General features: G+C 38.5%; 1 protein-coding gene across 1 annotated transcript; it reads left to right on the top strand.

Moving 5' to 3' along the window:
• LOC119861711 (transmembrane protein 182-like) lies at nt 1-25,116 on the top strand. The gene is made up of 5 exons (XM_038417165.2): nt 1-153; nt 6,035-6,152; nt 9,885-9,983; nt 14,777-14,914; nt 24,476-25,116. Exons 1-5 carry the CDS (start codon nt 1-3, stop codon nt 24,703-24,705), a joined length of 738 nt encoding a protein of 245 aa, XP_038273093.1. The 3' UTR covers nt 24,706-25,116.
• Nucleotides 25,117-26,407: the final 1,291 nt, after the last annotated feature.

The following is a 26,407-nucleotide window of genomic DNA, read 5'->3' as shown; positions in this document are numbered from 1 at the left end:
ATGAAGGCTGGAATACCAGCCTTTATAGCAGGAATTCTTGGTGGCATTGGTGTTCTCCTGTTTCTCATAGCTTTTGGGACAGATTATTGGCTCCTAGCAACAGAGACCTGTGGAATCTTTGAAACTGAAAATAAAACTCTTCACACCACAGAGGTAAAAATTAGAAATCTTGTGATATTCTGCAAATTAAAAAATACACGTTTAAAATAACTTGCTATAGAAATGTTTTAAAACCAACACAAATGCTCTAAGTGTTGGTACTCGTAGTTTTAAGCCAATGGTAATATGTGCTTATTGTATATACATTCGATGTATAAAAACTCAACTCAGCCTTACCTATAAAGTCACAACCTGCATCTCAATAAAGTGTATCATTGATAAAGACTTGAAGCAAAATATGCATAGGAAGCCATTACAGGAAACACTTCTGTATTCTGATAGCTATGGAGCAGAACGTCGAAATGTGAAAGTGTAATTCGTTTATTTGCTGACACCAGCATCAGCCACTAAAGACAAACTGTGTCATGCTGAGCTTCATATAATAAAATGACATTTTATTGCTAACTTCTAATATGGCCCTTTAGAAACCCTGATTTTAGCTGAATTTGCTTCTGGTGAAACTGTTCAATAAATGCTATGAAATAACAGCTGGATCAGCTCTCTGATTCTTTAAATTCTTCTTAAAATTTTTTGGGCTGGTCAATGTGTGTAGTAGTATTAACATTTATAAGAAATATCCCTCTGTTATGCAGACTTTTCTTTAATGTCCAAACCAATTACTTTTGCTTTTTCTGTTTAATGATTCACTTTTGGAAAACGTTATGGTGTCAACAATAAGTGTCCTTGGTTCCAGGGTTTCAGAATAAAGTATAAGTTTTTGGCTGCATCAGCCATATTTCCAAATGACTTTTCATATAGAAAGCAGATGTCCCAGCAGAAGCCATCTTTGTATAAAACAGTATAATAAGGCCGAAGAAGGCATTGAGCAAAAGTTTAGCAGGCATAAACATCCAGCTCCATTTTGTTGCACTTAGAAATGAAACATCAACATGAGAGGTTTAAGAACATTTTAAATTTACTTTTATCTCTAGTGTGAAAAAGGTTCTGGCCTAGAAGTATTGCACTGTATTAAATAAATTAAACATCCCAAATATTCAAGATATGTGGTTATGCCAACTGTCTGTCTGGCATAGGGGTCCTGAAGGTGCCTGTCAGAGCAGCATCAACTATTGTTTCTGAGGTTATTGTTTTTATTTTAATCAATGGTTTTATTCTTGGATTATTGCTCCCTACTCTATGCTCTGTGCTATTCCCCCCCCCCCCATAGACACACTCTCTACCCCCTTTTAAACTGGCAGGCTCTACTTCTTATGCTCATTGAGTGTCTTGATTGTATCTTAGCTATCAACCAGCCATCAAAACTAACATAGATTTAACAAATCGGCAGAGTCACCCTGTTGATGATGTGTGCCTCTTGCACATCACTGCAGTCAAGGCTCATACCTGATCCTGAAAGAAGCCTCTCTTCCAGATGAGCCAAGGGAGTGTGTCTCTGGTCAACCCAATAGGACCTCTGTATTGGTATATAAGGACTCCAGGGCTTGGAGATGCTGAGTGCCTCAAATCCCATTGAACGCAATACTTTCCAAGAGGTGTTCTGCCCTTAATAGGATCAAGCTCTATACCAGAAATGTTGACGCTCCATCAAACTGTACTGGATAAAGATAAGTGTTTTTAATGACAGATTTAATTATTTTCCTAATGAGTTAACTCACAGCACAGACAGTACAGTCCTCCTGACATTACTCGTGTCTCATGTTTGCAGAACTTTCATGCAAGTTACAATAAATGAGAAATTGGTGCAAATTAATCAAGATAAGTAAGTGTGTGTCAGCAGTCATAGTTGGATTCATAGATTCATAGATACTAAGGTCAGAAGGGACCATTCTGATCATCTAGTCCGACCTCCTGCACAGCACAGGCCACAGAATCTCACCCACCCACTCCTATGAAAAACCTCACCTATGTCTGAGCTATTGAAGTCCTTAAATCGTGGTTTAAAGACTTCAAGGAGCAGAGAAGCCTCCCTCAAGTCACCCATGCCCCATGCTACAGAGGAAGGCAAAAAACCTCCAGGGCCTCTCCAATCTGCCCTGGAGGAAAATTCCTTCCCGACCCCAAATATGGCAATCAGCTAAACCCTGAGCATATGGGCAAGATTCACCAGCCAGATACTACAGAAAATTCTTTCCTGGGTAACTCAGATCCCATCCATCTAATATCCCATCTCAAGGGATTAGTCCTATTTACCCTGAATATTTAAAGATCAATTACTTACCAAAATCCCATCATACCATCTCCTCCATAAACTTATCAAGTAGAATCTTAAAACCAGATAGATCTTTTGCCCCCACTGCTTCCCTTGGAAGGCTATTCCAAAACTTCACTCCTCTGATGGTTAGAAACCTTCGTCTAATTTCAAGTCTAAACTTCCTGGTGACCAGTTTATACCCATTTGTTCTTGTGTCCACATTGGTGCTGAGCTGAAATAATTCCTCTCCCTCTCCTGTATTTATCCCTCTGATATATTTATAGAGAGCAATCATATCTCCCCTCAACCTTCTTTTAGTTAGGCTAAACAAGCCAAGCTCCTTAAGTCTCCTTTCATAAGACAAGTTTTCCATTCCTCGGATCATCCTAGTAGCCCTTCTCTGTACCTGCTCCAGTTTGAATTCATCCTTTTTGAACATGGGAGACCAGAACTGCACACAGTATTCTAGGTGAGGTCTCACCAGTGCCTTGTATAATGGTACTAAAACCTCCTTATCCCTACTGGAAATGCCTCTCCTGATGCATCCCAAAACCGCATTAGTTTTTTTCACAGCCATAGTCATCCTATGATCAACCAATACTCCAAGGTCCTTCTCCTCTTCCGTTACTTCTAATTGATGCGTCCCCAACTTATAACTAAAATTCTTGTTATTAATCCCTAAATGCATAACCTTACACTTCTCACTATTAAATTTCATCCTATTACTATTACTCCAGTTTACAAGGTCATCCAGATCCTCCTGTATAATATCCCGATCCTTCTCTGAATTGGCAATACCTCCCAGCTTTGTATCATCTGCAAACTTTATTAGCACACTCCCACTTTTTGTGCCAAGGTCAGTAATAAAAAGATTAAATAAGATTGGTCCCAAAACCGATCCCTGAGGAACTCCACTGGTAACCTCCCTCCAACCTGACAGTTCGCCTTTCAGTAGGACCCGTTGCAGTCTCCCCTTTAACCAATTCCTTATCCACCTTTTGATGTTCATATTGATCCCCATCTTCTCCAATTTAACTAATAATTCCCCATGTGGCACGGTATCAAATGCCTTACTGAAATCTAGGTAAATTAGATCCACTGCATTTCCTTTATCTAAAAAATCTGTTACTTTTTCAAAAAAGGAGATTAGGTTGGTTTGGCACGATCTACTTTTTGTAAAACCATGTTGTATTTTGTCCCATTTACCATTGACTTCAATGTCCTTAACTAATTTCTCCTTCAAAATTTTTTCCAGGACCTTGCATACTACAGATGTCAAACTAACTGGCCTGTAGTTACCCGGATCACTTTTTTTTCCTTTCTTAAAAATAGGAACTATATTAGCAATTCTCCAATCATTCGGTACTACTCCTGAGTTTACAGATTCATTAAAAATTTTTGCTAATGGGCTTGCAATTTCATGTGCCAATTCCTTTAATATTCTTGGATGAAGATTATCTGGGCCCCCCAAGTTAGTCCCATTAAGCTGTTTCAGTTTCGCTTCTAGCTCAGATATGGTAATATCTACCTCCATATCCTCATTCCCATTTGTCATGCTACCATTATCCCTAAGATCCTCTTTAGCCTTATTAAAGACTGAGGCAAAGTATTTGTTTAGATATTGGGCCATGCCTAGATGATCTTTAACCTCCACTCCATCCTCAGTGTTAAGCGGCCCCACTTCTTCTTTCTTAGTTTTCTTCTTATTTATATGGCTATAGAACCTTTTACTATTGGTTTTAATTCCCTTTGCAAGGTCCAACTCTACTCGACTTTTAGCCTGTCTCACTTTATCCCTACATGTTCTGACCTCAATTAGGTAGCTTTCCTTGCTGATCCCTCCCATCTTCCACTCCCTGTATGCTTTCTGCTTCTTCTTAATCACCTCTCTAAGATGCTTGCTCATCCAGCTTGGTCTACAACTCCTTCCTATGAATATTTTCCCCTTTCTTGGGCTACAGGCTTCCGATAGCTTCTGCAGCTTTGATTTAAAGTAATCCCAGGCCTCCTCTACCTTTAGATCCATAAGTTCTTCAGTCCAATCCACTTCCCTAACTAATTTCCTTAATTTTTGAAAGTCAGCCCTTTTGAAATCAAAAACCCTAGTTGCAGATTTATTTTTGTTAATCCTTCCATTTAGTTTGAACTGAATTAGCTCATGATCACTTGAGCCAAGATTGTCCCCTACAACAATTTCTTCTATGCGGTTCTCGCTACTCACCAAAATTAAATCTAAAATGGCATCCCCTCTAGTCGGTTCAGCAACTACTTGATGAAGGAATCCATCAGCTATCGCATCTAGGAAAATATGAGCCCTATTATTATTACTAGCACTGGTCCTCCAGTCTATATCTGGGAAGTTAAAGTCTCCCAGGATCACGCAGTTTCCATTAGTATTTACTTTATTAAAGACATTAAAAAGGGCTGTATCCATATCCAAATTAGATCCCGGAGGTCTATAGCACACCCCAAGCACTATCGTAGGAGAGGCTTTACTAGTTTTCTTCCCCAATGTAATTTTTGCCCAGACGGACTCTGTCTTATCCATTGCATCGCTTTTTATTTCTTTACATTCTACCTCATCATTGATATACAATGCTACTCCACCACCTTTACCTTTGTTTCTGTCTTTCCTAAACAGCACATACCCTTCAATACCTGTAGTCCAGTCATGACTACTATTCCACCATGTTTCTGTTATCCCTATAATATCTGGTTTCACTTCCTGCACCAGTAGCTCTAGTTCCTCCATTTTGTTACCTAGGCTCCTTGTATTGGTGTATAAACATCTTAATCTTTGCTGTTTGGCCTAACTCACATTTTGTACCCTATTAGGCACAGTCATTCTACATCCAGTATAACCTATTAGACTAGTATCCACACTGCCCTCGCTCCTTATATACATTCTCCTACCCACGGCTGTATCCTTTCTTACTTCGTCTTCTTCCCTCTCAATGCTAAAATCTGGCATGGAGATTTCCTGGACATCTCCCAACCATCTCCCCCTAATTCCTAGTTTAAAGCTCTCTTTATCAGTTGTGCCAGCCTTGATCCTAGAAGTCTATTTCCTTCCCTACTCAGATGAAGTCCATCCCGAGAGAACTGTCCTCTGTCCTTGAATGCCTCCCAGTGGCCATACATCCCAAAGCCCTCCTTATAGCACCACTGCCTAAACCATCTGTTGACAGTCATAATCTTGTCACACCTTTGTTGCCCTTCTCTAGGAACAGGAAGGATCCTGCTAAAGATCACCTGAGCCTCAATTTCCTTAAGCGTCTTCCCCAGCCTAGCATAGTCTCCCTTAATACTTTCCAGTGAGAATCTAGCCATATTCAGTAATCCTCTAACTCATGAGGATACTGATATAGACAAGGAGTAACTTCAGTCTGAGATAAACTAAGCACAGCACCCACTGATTTGATCAGAGAGAGGGGGTCATCCAATATAAGGGGTTAATGAGAGGTTTAGAGATAGTAATAATTTTGGTGCATAAAGACTGAAAGATGGGATCTGCACATGGAGTCTGTATTGATGGAGCTCAATTCAAGATGCTAAAATGTTACTTTTATTTGTCATTTTGACAATGCAACCCCCTCCACACCAAACCACTCCCTCCCTCAAAAATTGACTTACCAGCCTAGTAACTAAGCCAATAGTAAAGATGAATTCCATGTTATTTGTCGTTAATACAGTTTCATAGGCTTGTGCTTTATTCTCTTGTAGGATGAGGTTTTGAGCGAGGTCAGAAAAGAGATCCTCACTTTTCACCATGAAGGTTTCTTTTGGAGATGCTGGTTCTATGGCGAGGGTTATGAGGAGACGATATGGAACTTCTGGTTCAGTGAGTGTTACTGATATATTTTATAGCTTTGTTTAGCAAAGTTTTAAGGGGCTGGATCTGACATCAATGATAGTTTATTATAGTGTCCATGTTGCTGTGTTAGGGTTGTGTCAGCACTTCTATTATAAAGCTCTAATTTTACCAGAAAATTGAGCTATAAAAATACAATCTGGACTGCAAGTCAGTGAGGGAGGTCTCTCCTAACTGAGAAGCAAGCTGTCTTTATTTTTCACAGGATCTGCTTGGCCATTTTTAAATAGGACAAAACCAAAGCTATCTCCAAATTCCTCCTAATCAGAACACTTTTTCTGCGCTCCATTTAACTCTGAAATTTTTGGGCTCAGATGGTCTTTTACAGTCTTCTAGGAGCACAGTGACTCACCCATTTTCTCCCTTTTTAAATATCATCTTCTCCAACAGGGACAGAGCTCCCACTCATACCCCTATTGCTGCCCAGTATCCTGTCTACCAACAGTGGCCAATGTCAGGTGCTCCAGGGGGCTTGAACCTAACAGGTAATGATCAGTGATCTCTTTCCTGCCATCCATCTCCACCGTCTGACAAACTCCAGGGACACCATTCTTTACCCATCCTGGCTAATAGCCATTAATGGACTTAACCTCCATGAATTTATCCAGTTCTCTTTTAAACTCTGTTATAGTCCTAGCCTTCACAACCTCTTCAGGCAAGGAGTTCCACAGGTTGACTGTGTGCTGTGTGAATAAGAACTTCCTTTTATTTGTTTTAAACTTGCTGCCCATTAATTTCATTTGGTGGTCCCTAGTTCTTATATTATGGGAATAAGTAAATAACGTTTCCTTATTCATTTTCTCCACACCACTCATGAACTTATATACCTCTATCATATCCCCCCTTAGTCTCCTCTTTTCCAAGCTGAAAAGTCTTAGCCTCTTTGATCTCTCCTCATATGGGACCCATTCCAAACCCCTAGTCATTTTAATTGGTCTTCTCTGAACCTTTTCTAATGCCAGTATATCTTTTTTGAGATGAGGAGACTACATCTGTAAGCAGTCTTCAAGATGTAGGTGTACCATGGATTTATATAAGGGCAATAAGATATTCTCCGTCTTATTCTCTATCCTCTTTTTAATGATTCCTAACATCCTGTTTGCTTTTGTGACTGCTGCTGCACACTGCGTGGACGTCTTCAGAGAACTATCCACAATGACTCCAAGATCTCTTTCCTGATTAGTTGTAGCTAAATTAGCCCCCATCATATTGTATGTATAGTTGGGTTTTTTTCCAATGTGCATTACTTTACATTTATCCTCATTAAATTTCATTTGCCATTTTGTTGCCCAATCACTTAGTTTTATGAGATCTTTTTGAAATTCTTCACAGTCTGCTTTGGTCTTAACTATCTTGAGCAGTTTTGTATCCTCTGCAAACTTTGCCACCTCACTGTTTACCCCTTTCTCCAGATCATTTATGAATAAGTTGAATAGGATTGGTCCTAGGACTGACCCTTGGGGAACACCCACTAGTAACCCCTCTCCATTCTGAAAATTTACCATTTATTCCTACTGTTTGTTCCTTGTCTTTTAACCAGTTCTCAATCCACGAAAGGATCTTCCCTCTTATCCCATGACTACTTAATTTACATAAGAGTCTTTGATGAGGGACCTTGTCAAAGGCTTTCTGGAAATCTAAGTATACTATGTCCACTGGATCCCCCTTGTCCACATGTTTGTTGACCCCTTCAAAGAACTCTAATAGATTAGTAAGACATGATCTCCCTTTACAGAAACCATGTTGACTTTTGCCCAACAATTTATGGTCTTCTATGTGTCTGACAATTTTATTCTTTACTATTGTTTCAACTAATTTGCCCGGTACTGACATTAGACTTACTGGTCTGTAATTGCCAGGATCACCTCGAGAGCCCTTTTTAAATATTGGCATTACATTAGCTATCTTCCAGTCATTGGGTACAGAAGCTGATTTAAAGGACAGATTACAAACCATAGTTAATAGTTCCACAATTTCACATTTGAGTTCTTTCATAACTCTTGGGTGAATGCCATCTGGTCCCGGTGACTTGTTACTGTTAAGTTTATCAATTAATTCCAACACCTCCTCTAGTGACATTTCAATCTGTGACAATTCCTCAGATTTGTCACCTACAAAAGATGGCTCAGGTTTGGGAATTTCCCTAACATCCTCAGCCGTGAAGACTGAAGCAAAGAATTCATTTAGTTTCATTAGACCTGGCATGTACAGTGTGTGAGAGGTCATACTGTACGCTGGACGCCATTTTCAGTCCTGGTACCTCTTTCTTTACAAATTAAGCACTGAATGTCACCAAGATCTGCCTGTCACTGTTTCTGAGTCAGCAGCATCACTTTCGGGAGTACTACATTAGGATGGGGTATGGAACTTTATGGAATAACATCAGAGAAAATAGGGTGACCAGATGTCCCAATTTTATAGGTACAGTCCTGATTTTTGGGTCTTTTTCTTATATAGGCTCCTATTACCCCCCCACACCCTGTCCCGATTTTTCACATTTGCGGTCTGGTCACCCTAAGAGAAAATGAGACTGATGGGCATTCAAAGGTTGAGAAGAGTCAACAAAACAGACAACCAACTCTCAGATAGTTGAGTTATTCAATGTTCATCTGTGCCTGATGTTTCCTAAAGTGGTTAAGTCCCCTCTCTATGTAGTGGGCTCACCACAAAATGCGATCAAGTCATAGCAAATTTACCATATGATCATAAAATTAACGATGCAGTTCTGTTAGGAACCCACAGTGAATTTACTATATGATGATCAACATTTCAGGTGATTCCTACTCTTTGCAAACTACTGTATATTTTAGGATATGGTTGCCTCCATTGTAAAATTAGTATTTGCTAGAGTTTGAAAATTTGCTAGAGTATGAAATTTTTCATACAGAAAGTGTTTCTGTCAAAAAAATGTCCTGAGAAGATTTACTACCCAATTGCATTACATGGGAATCCATGATATAATATAATGTTACGTGAAGTAAAATGATGAAATAAATCACCAGTTGGAATCCTTTTAATAACACTATTATTAGATAACTGGCAAATCTGTATTATTTCTTTAGGTATTTATTGTAATAGGATTGATCATGGCAAATTAGTTTGCTGCTATTGTGACATTAGTTCATACTAAATTAACTATGGAATATCTATTGAATTAATTATTATATCTATTATAACTGTTCCTATGAGCTGGGGAACATTTAAAATAAGTGGCCAATCATTAATTAATTCATTTAACATTAATTCTATTACCATTAATCATGATAAGCCTCAGTGGTATTAATATTGATGGGACACTTTCATTGTAATTGTGCTTTCCTTTCCCACAAACTGGAGATGCTATATGGTAGGTAGCTCTAGTATCCAAATATTTTAATCACTTCTAGACAGAATGGAAAAAAACCTAGGCATGGGGAGAATTATTCTAATTTGAACAAATCCTGATTCCTATGATTTTGTCTGGCTCAAGTTAATTTTTGAGGGAATTAAAACTGGCTGTGTAATGGTCTCAAATCCTGTTACATCCTATCTATCTCATTGTGCATTTAGAACATGATCAACTTATGCTTTACTCCATATCCCCTTTAATGCTTATGAGTGTTTGACAGGTTTTGCAGGATTGGACATTTTATCCGAGTATAAAGGTTGTCATTTTGCATATAATAAAAATGAAATGCTATTTATTCTCCATTTCTTTTTCAGCTAGCCAAGCACATCCCAAGTATTGCATGCATGGCTACCTGTTTCCTATGCCCATTGCTCTTGGACCTTTCCCTCATCCTTCCTATGATGCTTCCGCAGGTTGGTACTTAACCAGCTGTGTTCACCTCTTCTTTTCACAGGGATCCAATAGAGTGCTCAGATGTATAGATCTGTACTGTAATTACCTCGGTGACCTTGATCTTGTTTCCTACCATTACAAACTTGCATGGGGGCAAAAGAGAAAATGGGGGCACACTCCCCTTTGCAGAGTCTATATGAGTCCTTGCCACAGCTGCAGCCCCACAATTTAAGGAAGCAAAGGGGGCTGTGCTCCAGATGCTTTTCTCCAAGAGCAACCATATGGAGGGTATGCAGGGAGTAAATGGAGCCAGGACTCCAGCCCCTCATTGCATGCCAGCCAGCACAGCTAACCTACACCCTTCTAATGTATCTAGTAAATTACTTCTCTCCAGTACAACTGTGGTGTCCTGGATACACACCCACTAATGCAACAGCCTTACTTGAACTACATGATAAAATTATGATCTAGCACTCCTTTGTGAAGGGTGTTTTCAATAGGATCTTACCTCCCTTGCTATTAATCCCTCAGCTCTACCAGGGATATACTAACACACCATGGGAGAAAGAACACTAGGAACTTACACTTGGATAGGTCGCTGGAAACTGTCTGTTGTGCTTTATTAGAAACTCATGATGACAGAGGTGCAACTGAATGTCGGCAACAAAAAAGCAGCTTGTTGTTTTGTTTTCACACTTTTGTTGAGACCCCAGAAGCAAACTGCCCACCAACAGGAACCTGTTATAGACACTGGTCTCCTTAGGAGGAAGGCTCTGAATATGGGCTTAGGGCTAGATCATAACTTTATGATCTACCCTGAGTGAGGGGCAGCTGCAGCTTCACTGTCCCAGGAACAGACCTGGGAACTGAATTGTGACAGAACCTTGCTGTCCACTTCCCCACTTGCTGCCCATCTTCAGGGAAAATTATTTCATTCCTTTATGCAGAGCAGTTTTCTCCCCCTTTATGGCAGATGGGGCAATTTCCTGCAATATTCTTGAAAAATCGTGTTGAATTAAGTTTAGGTGTATCTAGAATCCATCATATTAAATGCAAAGGTTATTTGTTATTGTGAGGCCAGGATTATATCTGACCGTCTAGGAGAGACGTAGGGTGTGAGCCCTGGGAAATGTTATGAACTTCAAAGGACTATACTAAACAATGGGACAACAAGAAAGGACTGTTGGTCAAAGGGTCAAGTGGTTTCCAGGGGAATCTCAAGGGGGAGGTGAATGCAAATTCCCTGCCTCCAGTTATGCAAAAATTCAGCTTTTGGAAGCTCCATCTTACGTGTTTCCAAGTCTGAAGATCAAAGGCCCAAGCTTTATAAAAACAAGATTGACTTATGTATGAGTGTGCTTGTTCTGAGCTAAGGCTGTTATGAATTTGTAACCACAGAAAACCCCTTTGTGGGGTTTGAAGGACTACTTCTACCAGAGCCCTTGTGGAGACTGGGGGTGATCCCTTGTTAAGCTGATTGGCAGGAGTATAAGGTTCATTCTTATTGTTTTTAACATGTTTTCTCTGTAATGCTTTTACCTTAAGAATAAACATGTTTACTTAAAAAAAGCTGTGTTGGAAACCACACATGTTTACTTAGAAAGAGCTGTGTGGGAAATTAGGCTGTTCATAGGCTCTGAAGAGAGAGAGCAGAGCACAGAAGCTGGAATGGCTAGGCAGTCTGACTTGTTGGGAGTATCACAGTGTAGGAAGGGAACTGGGGAGCCTGGGGAAACCCCAGTCAGAAGAGAGAGAGACATGGGGCTTTGTCCAGGAGAGCTGACAGCTGTGAGGAACTGGAAGCCTAACAGTGGATACCCTTGCTGGACTATGGAGGGGCATATAGGTGGAGTTGCCCTGAATTGTGACACCCCCTTCCCCTGCTTTGTTCAGCAGACTACTCTGGCCAGCAAGTAAGTGTTGTGGAACCAAAGCACTTCCTGCTTTTCACTGCTCTCCAACTCCTGCTTGCCCTCTTCCTCCCAGAGAGGAGCACTGGGCAAGTAGCTCTTGCTCTTCCCCAGTGCAACCAGATTTATGATCTGGGCAAGGAGTAATGAGTGTTATATTTACCCTTATTCACAGATGTGGCTGAGTACTGGCATGGGCCAGTCTAGCCTTGAGTCACTGAATAAACTGTAGTGTTGTTGGGCTGGTTTTGTTAAAAGAAAAAGCACTAAAAGCTATTCTTAAAAGACCTACATTGGCAAAGCAAAATGAGTCAGTTACTAAAATAGAGAAAATCAGTTAAACCAACATATTCAAATTGATTTCCCCACAGTGTTTCCCCTGGATTTCCATCCCCATATATTTTTGGATTTCTGCAATGAATTAGCTGCTGTTTGGAATTTTAATTTAACTGGTGGCAGAGGACAGAATTAATCCACTAGTCTTTTTTAAAATTAATTGATTTCTTTAAATAGTACACATCACTCTGCTTTGCCTCCTGGGACCTGGGGCAGGTGTACTGTACAAACAAACATCTTGACCTTTTCTTTAGCCTTTAGCAATATCGTTTTTTATGGGGAATTCATTAAAAAAATTGTCTGGTTTTTTTTCTGTGCTGTGTATGATTTCTGCCCCAGGGAACACACTGCAGTATAAAATGGATATGATGTGTTTGTTGACAGTAAAGTGAGTAGCACATTTCAGGCTCTATTGTAGACTGTATAAAAACACCATCCAGAGTTAGTTAAGCAGTGGTGGATTTTTTTTCTTTTCTTTTTTTCTTACAAGAGACAGTAAGGGTTACCAGTTTCTGAATGATTTTACTAATAAACAGGCTAACTTTTCTGAGCTAAATAAAGGGCCCCCAAGCCATCTGTTCCTGTCTGTCAGTCCTTGCTATGAAACAAACCCCTCAGCTGCCTCTTATGAATCTTTTCTGAGACTGGCTTCTGAAAGGCTGTTAGATTACTTAAAGTGCCATGTGTGAGCAAAAAGTTATACAAAGAAATATCTTCTCGTATAACACTGTCCCTTAGTCTTTCTGAAAGGAACGCGTTACTCACCCCAGGGCCTCTAAGATTATGTTGTTCTGTAGGAGACACAGTGATAACACTAGAGTGGTGATATGGGGATGTTCTCTGCATGGATTGTTAGCCAGAACTGTGTAGTTCTTGCCCCATGTTTAGCATCCAGCCCTTACTGCATCCCTGTCTATAGACTTAGACTTAATTATATGACCACTCACATCCAGGTTTACAATGCTATTCCTCACCTATAACATCAGGATGTAATAATGCTTATGTACACAAAGGGTGTTGGGAAGCTAACTTAATTCACTCTAAATTATTTGAGATCTGCAAACAGAAAGTACTAGTTAAGAGTACAGTATTGTTTTATTTCAAGTAAGAAAGTGTTTATATGTAAAATATCATAGAGCGGGTGGTGCTCAAGGAAAGAGTGACTTAGGGCCATATCATAGTCAATAGGATGTAACTGAGGGAAGAATTTGGGGTGATGTGTTGTTAAGGTATATACATGAATCATGGTTCATGGTTAAAGGTTCAGGATTCTTTTACTAAATGGATTCCTTGTCAGGCTGGTTTAAAATGAGTAAAATGTGTCTGCTGTAATACCATTTTTCTTTCATGTGTGAATCATGACAGAATTGCCCATCTTCTCCAGCCTAAGTCAAATAGTCATAACTACTGCTTCACAGACACAGTGCACAAAAAGTGGAAGATGATAGCATGAGGGGGCTGGATGGCTGAAGAGATTGGTGGTGGGCTATGGAGCCTTTTCACCTGTTTGAATCTAGTCGGAGATTATGGTATTCACTGAAAGTTATTCCCATCAGATAGTGTTCAGCGAAATAAGTTGGTGATCAGGCCTGTTCTTAGTGGGAAAGTGCCCACTACACAAAAACACTACGGTTAGTACTAACTAGCACTGTTGCTTGAAGTCATAGCAGAAAATCCAAGACTCAATGAGTCAAAGAATCTGAATCCCCTCCACTAGTTGTGATCCTTCTGGTTCAGAAGGGAAGGCAAACTAGAGCAATGAAAAGCTTGCACTGTTGCTTTCTGTGTTTCACCTGTTCTGGGGTGAATATGGCTCAACACTCCAGGATCATGAACCTGTCATCTTTAACTATTGCTAAGTAAAGGGAGGAGGGGGGGGGAAAGGGGGAGAAAAGAGCAGATGATTCTATGTCTGAGTTTAGTTTCCATTTCATTCTTTCCTACCCCAAGCCTGTTGCTCTCCAAAAAGTTTGTGCCATATTTTACCCTGGCAATCAAAACCCTTTTGAGCCAGGCCTTCCTGACACACCCATCGGAGTTCTACTATTCAGTCTAGGCCCATTATTTATGGTATGAAGTACATGACAAATAAGCAAAAAGAAAAGGAGTACTTGTGGCACCTTAGAGACTAACAAATTTATTAGAGCATAAGCTTTTGTGAGCTACAGCTCACTCACGAAAGCTTATGCTCTAATAAATTTGTTAGTCTCTAAGGTGCCACAAGTACTCCTTTTCTTTTTGCGAATACAGACTAACACGGCTGCTACTCTGAAACATGACAAATAAGCTAAACCTTTCAAGTGCTGGCCATACACTGTATATCTGAGGACACTAGGGAGTTAGTAACATGCCCGATACAACTCTTCTCAACGTTAACAACAACTCAATAAGTCTAATAAAATATTTAAAAATTGCTCATAATCCTGGTATTCATTACAGCAAGGTTATTATTTTTATGGTTGCTGAAACTGGAATTATATGCATGTTTCATACAGACTTCTGAAAACTGATCTGATTATGTTGGTTTCCTTTTCTTTCCTATAACTTTATTCTTTCCCATTGTACAGTGTACAGAGGTTTCTGGACTGCATTCATTGTACTAGCTGTCGCTGCCAGTCTGGTGGGAGGATTCCTGTTGGTGTGTGGTGTGCCCTTTTTCAATGCTAGATTTTATAAAATAGGAGGTGGATTCCTCATCACATCTGGTAAGCTGCCAAGTCATGGTAATTGGATATACTAGTGCCTGGAATGCCTCTTTGTGTGTGCGTGTGCATGTGCGTGTGTGTGTGTGTATGAAAACGGTAGGAACTCTAATTATGAGGAACAGAAATAGAAAGATGTGAGCACTGGCAAATTATGTATGAAAATTTAAGCACTGACTTTGGAGAAACTGTATTTCCCCACCACTCTAAAAAATGAATTTTGTTAAATGAAGTTTTAGAAAGATATTGCTTTGCCATAAAAGACTTTACTTTTCAGAAATGCATTTTTTTCTTCTTGTATAAGGCTCTGATTTTGTTATGCAATCCACTGGGAAAGACCTCTGAGCCTAAATGGGGTCTATGGCCCTCGTATTTTTTGACAGTAATTAGCTAAACCCCAGTCCTGCATGCAATCTTCTAATTTGGACCACTGTTCTATATTGCCCTCAACAGTGGACAGAAATAAACATTTATACACTATCAATAAAAATCCAAGGTGAAATAAAACTTGAGGGACACATTCAAATTTAATCTGAAAATTATATAGAGTAGCATCAAGTCAGGAAAATGAACTAGAAACATTAAATTTATAACCCTTCATGCTAACCTGATTAATCACTCCACTGTAGTGTTATTAGCATCTGGAATTAAAGACATTTTTCCTCTCTCTCTTTTGGGAATTGGTGGAATTATTGTGGGGGCTTTGTTGGAATTGGTGAATTTGTTTAATTAAAATAAATCATTGTTTTCAACCTTTGACCAAAAATCAAAAACCTTGTAACCAAAAATGAACCTGATTGACAAAAGTTTGGTTAACTTTTCTTTATATATATGGCACTCTTTGTAGGATCAGGGAAAACGAATGGAATTGTCTTAATTTTTTTCAGGGCCTAATTCATTAAAACACTTCAGCACATACATAACTTGAAACATGCAAGTAGCCATTTGAAGTCATTGGGAAATACTCTGTGAAATAGGCCATTATTTCCAAAAAAGTTGAATAGATTTTAAAGGAAGTAAAATTCTGTACTTAAAAAAGAAGAATAAAACTGACTCACTACATCTCACTGTTGTTGTTTTATTTTAATCTTTAGTTGACAACTTTTTCATTAAAAACCAGGATCGAGAATTTCACAGTTCTTAAAATACCTGATTGTGCACCACATAACCTCTTAGCCTTAGCCAAAGATGCTCCTATTAAATAAAATTTGTGCTAATGCTGTCTTGATTTAAGCAGCAGTCATTATTATTAATTATCATTAGACTAAATCAGTTCCTTGGGAGCTGTCCTAGGTAAATAGATTTCTTGTTAAGTGATTTATCACTATATTTTTAATGCAAATGAGAACCGAAAGAAGGGGCAACCTTGCAAAAGTGATCATTCTTGTGATATTTCCAGCAAGATTTACTCAGTGGTTCATCAGATGATTTTTGATAAACATCCAAATGTCTGGATTCTTATTGAAACTGAGTCTCTAAAATATTTGGAATGCATTGCTCAGTAGTTACTTTCTTTGTTTCCATAAAATATAATCTGGTCTGAAAATATCTTGGTTTTTGACTTTCTATCATGTGGATGGCAGGATTTGGTCTGATGGTACAAGAGAAAGCTGGCATTGCCTTCTACTCATGGCCTGAAGCTCAATTTTAATTAACCTTCTTCACAAAATGCTCTATCTTCTCAGAAGTGTGAAAACATTTGTAATTTATAGAGAGGAGTGTAGTCTAGTGATTAGATTTTGAGATTAGAAATCAGGACTCCTCAGTTCTATTCCTGCCTCTGCCACTGATTCACTGTGTCTTTAGGAAAGCAGTTATTTAATCCTTAACCTCTGTGTGCTTCAGTTTACTCTGATAAGACTTTCCTACCTCAGAGGTACGTTAGGAGGCTTAGTTAATACTTGTAAAGCAATGTGAGATTCTTTCCTGGAAGACTCCTAATCTAACATAGATGTAAATATGCTGAAAAGCAATTTTTTTTTTGGTAAATCAGATATTCCTAAATTTCTCTTGGAAAGCAGAGATTTTACTATGTGCATTTATTATTTATTTAGATTGACAGGACCGTAAGGGGTGACTGTCTCACACTCTAGACACCCCTAACAACTAGATAAAAATGCAGTCTATACCATCAGTATCCCCTAGAACTGAAAGCTATACTTTAAAACACACACTGTAGGAAAGAGAACCTAAAAGATGGCTTGGCTGTTTTCTTTGAGGGCAGTGCTGACACTGAAGATGAAGCCCCAGCTCTAAATTATTCCATTGGCAACAGCAGACTGTGTGTCCCTACACTGCAGGGGAAATTCAGTGTTTCACAGTGAAGTTTTTATCATCCCATTGGACTCCTTGGGTTTGCTTTCCAAGAACTGCCTCTCATTATTTACTGTACTTTCAGAGGATGAGTCTGATAGCCTGTGCTGGCTACCATAACAAATCTTGTGCTCCTTGGGTGGTATTCTTGAGAGCTCTTTCAGAAGAACCAGCTCATTTTGCTTGATTTATTCTGAAGGATAATTCAGTAGATAGAACCGGAAACTGCTTGACGTTTATTGCTAGTTTCATTTGTAGATCTTTCTCCCCGCCCCAGTTAAACAGTTGTCCTTGCCAACCTGTTTCCAAAAATGACTCAACCACAGGAGCAGTTAACCAGGATATCATCTTTCTTTCTAGAATTTGACATGCTGTCAATAGTTTAAAGGCATCTTTTGGGAAGAAAGACACTAACCAATGGCTAGTTTTCACCTTGTTTCAGTAGTCAGACGATGATATAATTAATTATGGTGTCACCACTAGGGCTGGGTGAATACTGCAAAATATTTTGTGAAAACATTGTTTGTATTTTGAAATAAATTCACTTTGACTGTATTTGTGCCTCCTTCTGTTTCTGTTCCCATGGCTAATTTAGCAAGCAAGTTTAATGGTAAGAATGTACGGGTCTGATCCAAAGCCACTGAAGTCCTCAAGGCATAGAAGTTATACAAGACACTGGTGACCTCACCTAGAATACTGTGTGCAGTTCTGGTCTCCCATGTTTAAAAATAATGAATTCAAACTGGAGCAGGTACAGAGAAGGGCTACTAGGATGATCCGAGGAATGGAAAACTTGTCTTATGAAAGGAGACTTAAGGAGCTTGGCTTGTTTAGCCTAACTAAAAGAAGGTTGAGGGGAGATATGATTGCTCTCTATAAATATATCAGAGGGATAAATACAGGAGAGGGAGAGGAATTATTTCAGCTCAGCACCAATGTGGACACAAGAACAAATGGGTATAAACTGGTCACCAGGAAGTTTAGACTTGAAATTAGACGAAGGTTTCTAACCATCAGAGGAGTGAAGTTTTGGAATAGCCTTCCAAGGGAAGCAGTGGGGGCAAAAGATCTATCTGGTTTTAAGATTCTACTTGATAAGTTTATGGAGGAGATGGTATGATGGGATTTTGGTAAGTAATTGATCTTTAAATATTCAGGGTAAATAGGACTAATCCCCTGAGATGGGATATTAGATGGATAGGATCTGAGTTACCCAGGAAAGAATTTTCTGTAGTATCTGGCTGGTGAATCTTGCCCATATGCTCAGGGTTTAGCTGATTGCCATATTTGGGGTCGGGAAGGAATTTTCCTCCAGGGCAGATTGGAGAGGCCCTGGAGGTTTTTTGCCTTCCTCTGTAGCATGGGGCATGGGTGACTTGAGGGAGGCTTCTCTGCTCCTTGAAGTCTTTAAACCATGATTTAAGGACTTCAATAGCTCAGACATAGGTGAGATTTTTTTGTAGGAGTGGTGGGTGAAATTCTGTGGCCTGCGCTGTGCAGGAGGTCGGACTAGATGATCAGAATGGTCCCTTCTGACCTTAGTATCTATGAATCTATGAATAAGTCAATGGGTGACTTTCCATTGACTCTAGTGGGCTTTGGATCAGGCTCTAAAATGGTACGGTTAAGAGAACATGTGACCTGTTGCCCATGTGCTGAGTTGAGGAGAGGCTGCGAAGGGATTTTGGGGGGAAGAACAAAGGCCTGCTGCAAACAATAGAGCTGTGAGACCTTCTCAAAGAAAAGGTCAAGATTACTTGATAATGGAAAGTGTTAGGCAACCTAAATGTAGGGGTTGGTACCAGCTCCCCCATCACAGAACACACAAATACACAATAATCCAATATGTCTATATTTTTCAGTTCAGAATGTTATTATACAGGGTTCCAAATATTGTTGTCTGATTCCAGCCTGTTACATTTTTACACAAATGACCTGCATATTTTAACAGTGAAACATTTCTAATAACCACTCTGCAATTAAGAGGAACCATTCCAATGTTATAAGATAATTCTACTGTGAGCAGGATGTCTGAGGTTTTGTGTGTGTGTGTGTGCGCTTGTATTAATCTGTTCTGTAATACTGGCTTATTGCAAAATTAAAGACAAACTCTATGCCAATCTTATGGCTGGAATTCTTTGTATTTTGTACTCTATTTCCTTTTTTCCAAAATGAGAGCTCCACATTCAGCAATCATCAGGTATTTTGTATATAATGCATCTATTATGTAAGACAGGTGAAAGTCAGCATTCCATTTTCTTAACATAAGGTTCTTTAAGAAACTAGTAGTCTAGAAGGTGAATGAGACACTGAGAGTTAAAGTTCAGTTTTCCTATAACTAGCAGATTATATGAAAACTCTTTAGCTTCCAAGGAATAAGAGTTAGAGATTGAGTTCATTCATCGGTCCTTACAATTAGCTGCTATAAAGGTGTCACAAGCATATAAAGCAAGAGGAAGAAAGATACAGAGTTAGTCTTCAATTTACTCACTAGGTGCTACTATCCTTTAGAGTGGAAAGACAAAGAGTCAGGGGTTAGTTGTCTTGCAGTTAGCCCCTAGCTGGTGTCATCAGGGTATGAAGGAGAAAGATTTAATGCCACAAGTTCAATTTTCTTGCAATTAGCCACTCCCCAGAAGATGCCATTGACCTAATCAGCACTGCGACTGAGTTTCACAGTTAATTTTTTCCATACCAGCCTAATGAATAGAGACAGAGGGAGAAAAAGAAAGAGATCACTCTGCTAATTTTCTACCCAGCAGAAACCACCGAGCTATTAAGAGGAATATATGGACTGTCTCATTTGACATGCCTGTCTCTTATACTTACCAGAACCCAACACACAACAGCAGAGACAACACTACTGCATGTATAAGCAGGAAGATTGTCTGGTTTAGTAATTTCTTACCATTGCGCTCTGCCACCTTGTCCCCACACTTCTAAATACTATATTAACAAAAAGCCTAACTGCAGCAAAACAATCCCCAATCCTTAACTTGACCCCCAAAGTGGCTCTTTTGCTCACTACAGTACCTAGCCATGCTCCTCATTTCATCTTTATTATGCAAGTGGCATATAGCGTTTTACAGGCACTTGCGTAAATGTCAAGGGTCCAAGGGTCTGATCAATTTTTATTCATCCCTGTTTGATTTCTGCAGTTAAAATCTTAGGACTTCAATGTCCCAGTGACCTTTCTGTTCCTTCTGATGGCATCCTGAGGCAGGGCTGTTAACTCCAGTTTCAGTTCTCTGCACTTCCTCTTCTATTTTCCTATTCCATTTGTCCTCTTCATTTTGTCTTCTCATTACTGTGATTGTGTAAATTCCAGGGGCTCTTCTCCACCTTATTTGTAATTATTCTGAGGGAGAAATTGCTTATTTTACTCTCTTTTTTGGTCATGTGCAAAGAGTATGAAATTGTTCTTAATTTAGATTCCATTGTTACTCTGGTGCCATCATCTCCAATACTTTGTTTAATAACAAATCCTGAAGTGTGAAGAGCTGGTGATTTTTCTAGTGAGGACTAAGGAGGCATTTTCCTATTCAGCACTATGGGAACCTGAATATTGGTTATCATTCCTCTTCATTGGCCTCTCATGCTTTCCTATGTTGTTTATCCAGTCATCATCTAATGATAGTTATTTTCTTCCATCTTTATAGTGAAGGTATGAAATTTTCTTCTGAAAATATATATATGTATATCCCATTTTCAGAAGAAAATTTCATATATATATTTTAAAAGAGAGTAGATACAAGCTAGATCTAAATATGTATCTTAGCATATCACTGTCCCATGCCCCTCAAGAATATATTTTTTTTATTTAGGTCTATTAAGGTAGATATCGTATGTTAATAAGATATGAATTGATCTTAAGAAGGATGCTTACTGAGGTTCAGTTGGTATCCAATTAGTTTAATTTTCAATTATATTAACAATAAAGACTTAATTACATTTTTATCAATATATTGTATTTTGTGAAGAATGTGTGACTATTAATTTATACATACAGCAATTTCCTTATAGCAAGATAATTGGTATTTTAAGCATACAACTGTCATATTCCATGTAAATTACTTGTGATGCTTAATTTAAAGTGCTACCACAAATTATAATGAACATCTGGGTATTAGAACACATAGCATTTAAATCCTTGACATCCCGTCCCAGTAGACATAGGGCCGTTTCCTTATAAGTCTAAAACATTAGAAAAAAATAGAGCTCCCCTAGTATGTTCATAGGTCCTGGAGAGCCGGTCTGCAATTTTAATAAAAGTAAGACAAATCTAGTGACTTAGCTTTCATTCACACACACACACACACACACACACACACACACACACACACACACACACACACACACACACACACACACACACTTTGTATATAACACAGCATGACTTAGCGGAAGATTATTTTGGATCCTATATATCTTCATATAGACCTTCTGTTAGGCTCTGATGCAGGAAAGCACTGAAGCATAATCTGACTCATTACTTTTCTTTATTTAATGCTAACCAGCATTGGCTTTACCATTGAAAAGGCACCACTTCCCTACAGTTAACATACAGCAGTATTTGAGGTGATGTAGGTTATTCAAATCTGTAGTATTTTACAAAACTCGGTGTGATAATGTTGACTGTCTAATGGGGACCACTGCACTAACTGTAACATAATAAATGATATGTTTCTATGATATTTTGGAGCATGACATGGCTGTGGGCTAAACTAGAGTTTTGTGACAGGGGAAGGGGGCTCCTCTTTTTCAAAGAATCCACCCTCATGATAAAGATGGGCCATACTTTGGAATCTTAAGTCTCCATCTTTCGAATTGTAGGGGAGGAAAGTTTCTGATTAGGATACCTGGATGTGAACCCGTTCTGGGTTGGATCCAGATCTGGTAGGCAACTATTTTCCAGTTCTGTTTCAGATGCAGCTGGAATCTCACAAAAAAAGCTGACCTCGTGATGTTTTCTCCATTTATGAATGTGGAAATCTATTGAGACCACTAGGTCTCATCTGACATTTTGAGCCAATGTATTTTAAAAACTGAAGGGTAAAAATCCATTGCTCATGTAATCACCTGGTATATGGATTGTGTACAGGCCCAAAGTCCAGAGTTTGGTCAAGAGGTCAGAGGCCAAGCAATAGCTAAAAGAAAGCAGAATAACCGAAAGATAACCTTGCTTTTGCTAAGATATGCCTGGTCAGCAAAATGCCAGATGTTGGGGGCAATAATTGTGTCTTATGCAAAGTTGCAAATAGAACAAAGAAGCCCTGGTTTTGTTGTGTTAGTTTTTTCTGTAGGGAAATGTTCTTCCCACACATCCAACCTTGAGTTTATGAAATGTTCAAGCATGTCATTATAAGATATGGCCTCCTCCCACTTCCTTTTCCCAGGGACCAATGCCTGCCTTAAAACACAGATGAACAACTTAAAAGACAATCTTTATTGCCATATACTTTTGTTTCTTTGCTTTTACCCCTAGATATGTATCTGTTAAACAATCAAAGGAGCTACTTCATTCCGATGGACCCCAAATCAAAATTCAACATATATATTTTATACTCATACATTTATTAAAGTACTAATTAAATGTTAAATGTTAATTTATCAATTTAAGACCATGGGTGGAGGCATTATGTAAGCTTTGACCATTGGCTACTGTGCTATCATGTCTTGCTGCTAGACCTATCCAGGGGTGTGGGACTGCCTACTCAGTCACTTTCCCCTGCCCACGAAAAATCCATATATTCCATTGTAATCAATTAATTGACAGTATCTCTAAGCCTAATAAGCAAGGTGACACTCCGTCAGCGCTGTATGTAATAAACTCCTGTGCTTGACCTCTACATGGTGTGGATTTATGTCCTTCAAAAACACCTTGCAAGATTTTTGTGGCAACAAATAGGAGCACAATTTTAAAACCTTCTCCTGATGTGACACTGAAGCTGAACACTACCTTAACCCAATATCCAGATCTGACTGTGATCTCAGTCCATTTCTGGCACACGGCTGTAGAGGAGGATTATCAAGGTATTGCTTGAGAATATGGGTAATACTCCCCCAAAACTGTACCATCCCCCAAGAATTCCTAACTTCATAGACATTTCTAGCTGTGGTGTAAATTATTTATTTATTATTATTATTAAACAATCTATCTGAGATTATGTAGAGTGGCTTTCCTTGACTTTTCTATGTTCTTATGTTGTATTTCCTAGTGAAATACTATCTTCTAGGCCCAGTGTCGTGTGTTTTTTTGCTACTTTGTTCCAATGCTTAAGAAAACATCATACAAGATGAAAAAAGGCAGTTCACCAGAGCTGTAGCAGCCACTGCACTTAGTCTATCCATCATGGATTTTGCTGTCTCTTTCCAGCCATGGAAGTAACTACAGAGCAATGTTATGCAAAATGATTCTCACCATCAGCAAATCCACATCCCCACATTTTTGCATTTCTTGTGGAAAGCAAAGCTGGTTCTAGCTGGAATGTCTGATTTGTTTTTTTCGAGAAGTTAAAAATAAGATTTTTGTTTTAATCTTGGCCCATGTTTCATTCCACTCTTGCCAGGCAAAAAAGCCTCTGATGAAAATGGAAATGATACACATTTTTCCAAATTTGGATCAAATATGGCAAAATTTATCCATTTTTCAAAATGAACATGGCTGTAGATCCTGTTCCCACTGAAATCAGTGGGAGCCTTGCAATGTCAATGAGTGAGCCAAAATGGGAAGACCATATTAAGAATCACTTGTAAAGACACACTGCACAGAGGTGAATTTCACTCAGTGAGAGTAGGCTCTGACCCCATACTATGTTATCCTAGTGGCAATTTTCTAAATAATATCCAGCACTAGACTCTAATATAAGGGAGCCAAAAGGTGTGGCCTGAATGACCAAAACTTAATGTTGAGTGTGGGTTTTATGTAAATATTCTGCTGATTCAGTGTAAAAACATTTTTGGGAATTTATATTTATTATAAAATATAATCAGATGTTATAAATATAAATAATCTTACATAAAATTTTGCACTGTTTTAAAGAAAAGAATCTCTTTACAAAGCTTGCTGCATAGTTTGAAAAGCTCAAATGCCAGTTTTTCATATTCAGTCTGTTTAGTGAATGGCAAGCAGTTTTAAAAACAAAACTGACATATAGCCAGTACAGATTCATAGACAGTATTTTGTTAATTTCATTAATGATTTCATATGCTGATCACCGATGAAAATCATCAATCTTTGTCTCTTTTCAGGAGGCTTATTTTTCCTGCTCATATTTCTCTTTGTGATGTGGAAGGAGTTTGCAGCTGATCTCCAGAAATACATACTTCTGGAAAGAAGTGAAAAATGCATGGACGATGTCCCTGTAAATGTGTATTATGGATGGTCATTTATGTTTGCTGCAACTGGGGTTCCCTTGGTTTTACTTTCTGGACTTCTCTTTTATCTTGTTGGCCGAAGCATTCTGCCAGAAGTGGAGTAAACAAGCTGTGCGGCTGAAAAACCCTCTGAGAAGATCTTTGAAACCACCTGAAAATAAGGACAAAACTGTTTCGGGGACTAGACAATTTTTGTAGCTTAGGTGCTTAAGGGTCATTGTTAAATGATGCTAAAGAACACTGGAAATATAAACCCAGTCATTTCAAATAGAGCTGATTCTGAACCAAAACCCCAGTGCCAAAATATCCAAATAGCTTTCCCATCCTTATCATGGGAAAGACCAAAGGTCCAGATACAAACATGTAGACTTGTAAAAACATCAATGTTCAGATTCAGACCCAAATTTTACAGCTCTGGTTCAATTCTCACTTCAAAATCAGTGTAATAATCTTCATTTTGTAATAGACTGGGCATATCTAAAACCAGGCTGTGGGCTTCACTATTTATATGTATTCAGAGGGATAGGGATATTATGTTGAAATTTCTAGCATTTTCATTTCTTGTTAAATGTAATCAAATCTGGCTGTGATGATATACTCTGTAATGTCTATTTGTGAAAACCAGTTAGGATGATTTTTTGAGCGAGCAAGCTCTCATTGACATTAAAGGACAACTATTACAAGGCTTTTAAATGCAACAGGAAAATGATTTGTCAGGAGATACACGAATTTTTTGGCTCCTTTAAGGTCCCAAACCTGCAAATACAAATGCACACCCCTAAGTTTAAATATGTGACCAGCCCCACATCTGTTACATGCATAATAAAACATATGATTAGTATCATTTATCAGTTATTTACGGTGTTACCCACTGTGTGCTAGGTGTTTTCTAAACATTCAGGAAATATTGTCGCTGTGAAGAGTTCACAGTCCAAGGACAGAGAAGTAGATAGAATTTAGAGAAATGGGAATGGGCACAACAATATTATTATTAGTGTTTGTTTCAGTAGTGCCTTGAGGCCAACTGAGCACAGGCTCCCATTGTGCTAGGCACTGTACAAACACAGAATAAGAAACAGTCCCAAATAAGCAGATAAAAGATTTAAGTATCTGGAATTACTCAAGTGCATACGATTTGCAGGTTAGTTACCGTAAAACATGCTAATTTGAATGCACTGCATACAAGACAATTGAGATCCAAAAGGCAGACTAGTTTATATTTGTACTATACATGAGGATTTGTAAAAATATTGGAGTAATGACAAGATTTGGTGCTGTCACTATGTGTTTTGGGTTTGATCTCGGTGCTTTGAAGTAATTTTTGCTAGGCTCTTGCTTGTTTTTATGATTTGTATAATGTTTGAATCAAACTTACAAAATTATGTGCTGAATTCATGAATGCCATTATTTGTTCCAAACATATATCTTTAAGCTATATGCCATGCTATTGACTATATGTAGTTAATTAATAATGTGATGGAAATCTATTGTAGAATGCAGTGAAAATTGTTGGAGGTGTAAATTATTTATTATTACTCTTCCTAAAATATTATGAAAGTCACTGGAGGAAGTTCTAATTACTCATTTACAGAATCCATGGTATGTATGGAATGATAATTTGTAATTCCACTGTAAAGAATACTTCTTTCATATGAATAACAGACTTGGTCTGTAGTTTTACTTAAGTGAAACTCTCATTGATCGCCATTAATGGGAGCTTTGTTTGAATAAGGATGGATATAAACAATATCTCTTATAGTACTCCAGCAAATAGATATTTCATGACATTTAGAAATACACAGATAT

The sequence above is a fragment of the Dermochelys coriacea genome, chromosome 9 (assembly GCF_009764565.3).
Source record: "Dermochelys coriacea isolate rDerCor1 chromosome 9, rDerCor1.pri.v4, whole genome shotgun sequence".
In the NCBI taxonomy this organism is placed as follows: Eukaryota; Metazoa; Chordata; order Testudines; family Dermochelyidae; genus Dermochelys; species Dermochelys coriacea.
Note: the sequence above shows the minus strand (reverse complement) of the source record. Positions and strands in the feature narration are given on the sequence as shown.